This window comes from Cebus imitator, unplaced genomic scaffold (assembly GCF_001604975.1).
Source record: "Cebus imitator isolate Cc_AM_T3 unplaced genomic scaffold, Cebus_imitator-1.0 Scaffold188, whole genome shotgun sequence".
Classification (NCBI taxonomy): domain Eukaryota; kingdom Metazoa; phylum Chordata; class Mammalia; order Primates; family Cebidae; genus Cebus; species Cebus imitator.
Genome location: NW_016107503.1, coordinates 4,292,734 through 4,295,395, shown reverse-complemented (window position 1 = coordinate 4,295,395; position 2,662 = coordinate 4,292,734). Strand labels below are relative to the sequence as shown.

At 50.3% G+C, this 2,662-nt stretch overlaps 1 protein-coding gene across 1 annotated transcript in view; it reads right to left on the bottom strand.

Annotated features, from left to right (window-relative positions):
- THEM5 (thioesterase superfamily member 5) overlaps nt 1-2,662 on the bottom strand; it is an 8,296-nt gene that overhangs the window by 2,168 nt on the left and 3,466 nt on the right. Inside the window, 1 exon segment of the mRNA XM_017546217.2 lies at nt 2,034-2,169. Within this exon segment, the coding sequence (XP_017401706.1) occupies nt 2,034-2,169 (136 nt within the window).

The following is a 2,662-nucleotide window of genomic DNA, read 5'->3' as shown; positions in this document are numbered from 1 at the left end:
AAAAAAAAAAAAAGCATAATATGTTCATTCTTGCTTGTGCAAGCTTCATGTTAGCTACTTCGTGGGTGGCTAATTTGGGGAAAATAGAAAGGCACCCAATTTTAGAATTCCAATAGCACCAAATGGATTTGAGTTCCTGATTTTTTTTTTGTTTTTTTAAAGATGGGATTTCACCATGATGGCCAGGCTGGTTTTGAACTCCTGACCTCAGGTAATCCACCCACCTCGGCCTCCCGAAGTGCTGGGATTATAGGCGTGAGCCACCACGCCTGGCTTGAGTTCCTAATTTTCAAAACCACAGTCCCAATTCTCCACAGACCCAGATCAGATGTCCATGCTCTACTGCCGTGGGTTACCTTCCTGCTCCTGTGACCAGTGGCTTTCCCATACCCTTCCTTCCCTGCTTCTTCGGTGAGAAAGCTGGGGGCCATGCAGCCACACTCACCCAGTTGGACTCCTTGCCCCATTGCTCATTGCCTGTTTGATCTTGAGCAGATTGCTAAATCTTTCTGAGCCTTAGTTTTTCCACCATGAATTGTGAGTAAGAATAATTTTGATCTCAGCGGATTAAATAAAAGTTTGCAAACATAATTTACGCACTTTGTAGGCACTTCCCTCTCTGCCTCCCAAATTGCTTGAAAGAGGGTGAAAGGAGTCGGTGTCAAAGAATTCAAACCCAACTCTCTCCTTCTTGTCCTCACTGGCCAGGCTAGGGACCCATTGGCCAATATGTGGATCTTCAGAGTAGCTCTTAGTCAACGAGTAACTCTTCCTTCCCACTCCCCGTGGTCTAGGGGCCTGGTGGATACTAATCTGGACCTCCCCAACCCCTCAATCCACTGACTGGCCTCGGTGTTGGATGGCCCTCCTCTGCCTCTTTGGCCTTACCTCCATCAGCCCCTAAATAAAAGTCAACCATGCTTCAGAAGAGGGGGTGGGTCCCTGGCCTGGGCAGGGTTCTGAGCAATTCTTCATATCCTAATCGAAATTGAAATCTTCACACACGAATTTTTCACTAGTATCTGCACATCCTAGTGTGTGGAGCGGTGTCCCGGTGGAGGACTCCTTTGGGATGACCAGGGTGACTGAGGGCTGCAGTTGGCATCCACAGCCTCTGGAGGCCCTGACATCTATTTAGCAGTCTGGATTCTATTTAACCCCAGTTGAGCCCCTCTCAGGCCTCAGGACCCTAAAGCCACTCCTGCCCTCTCTGTCTCTCTTTCCCTTGCAGGAGCTCCAGCGCCACCTCCAGCTTTCAGTGACTGTCGGGAGCAGGCATAGGGATGGAGGAGAGGAAGGACAACCATGAACTTGGTGGCCCAGGCCAGCCTGTGGACACATTTATGCCCAGTGTGCATTCCTCCCTAGGTCTGTTCCAAGCCTGGAGGCAGCAGAGTGTAGTGGAGAGAAGAGTGGACTTGGAATCTCACCTCTCAGAGTAGAGCCCTGCATCTGACTTTGATTGCTGGTGCTGCCTTGGGAAGTTACTTTAGCTGTGTGCACCTCCATTTCCCCATGAGTAGAGCCTTTGGATGGGCAGTGTCTGATACTGTGCTGTGCTTTATGTTCATGAGCGTGCACACATAGGCCCAGAAGATCATGTCTCTCGTCACCCTGGCAGGTAGACATTATTGCCCCAGGTTTCAGGTAAGAAGACTAAAGACCAGGGGTCAGATTGCTTGCTTAGAGTCCCACAGCCAGCAGCAGCCGAGCAGGACAGGAAGTCAGAATCTAGATTCCAGATCTTGCCCTCTTCCAAGTGTACCACATTCTTCTCAAAGTGGCCTTGTAGGTCTTTTGTCTGGAAAAGTTTGAGAGTTTGATGAGGAGCCTTTATCTGCACAGTGGGAACTGGGCCAGATAATGCTGTATGTCCTTCCAGGCCTGGTATTGTGAGGCTGAAGCCCATGCCCCACACTCCCATCCTCACCCCTTAGAGAAAGATACAGACTCCAGGGCCAGCCTGGTGGGTGCTGAACCTGCCTTGCTGAGCCAAGCCCAGGAGGCGGCCAAGGTTCTACTGGCGACCTTACCCTGGGGGGCCCTCCAGGTAGGGGCCTGGTTGGAAAAGGAAGACCGACTTCTTGGGTGGGTGGAAAAAGATGACATACTCATAGCCTTGACCTTCCACTTGGATGCACCTGGTGAGGATGCGCCAGTCACCTTTGCCTGGGGAGAGATAAGCAGTGTCACAGCCAGAAAAGGCGGGGTGTGGTCAGGAGGCAGCACCGTGTGGTTGAGTCTTGCCTCTGGTACAAGGTTAAGAAGAGAAAACCAGAAGACACCAGGCCCACCCCCAGCGAGCCTTCCCTCTGGGAGCAGAGGCACAGTTGCTGTCCTCACAGAGCCCTTCTGTCTAGGGAGAAACACGCAGGAAGTGTCCTGGCTGAGAATGGAGCTAGGATCAGGGCTAGGGCAAGACTTTAGGAGGCCGTAAGCATTGAAAATTGAAATGTAATTATGTAATCCACATATACTTCAAAAGAATAATACTAAACAGTAAAATGAGAGCAGAAAAGTCCATCAACGTTCTGATTTGTTTTCTAAGACAACTACCACTACTACATTCTTTTTTTTTTTTTTTTTGAGACGGAGTTTCGCTCTTGTTACCCAGGCTGGAGTGCAATGGCGCGATCTCGGCTCACCGCAACCTCTGCCTCCT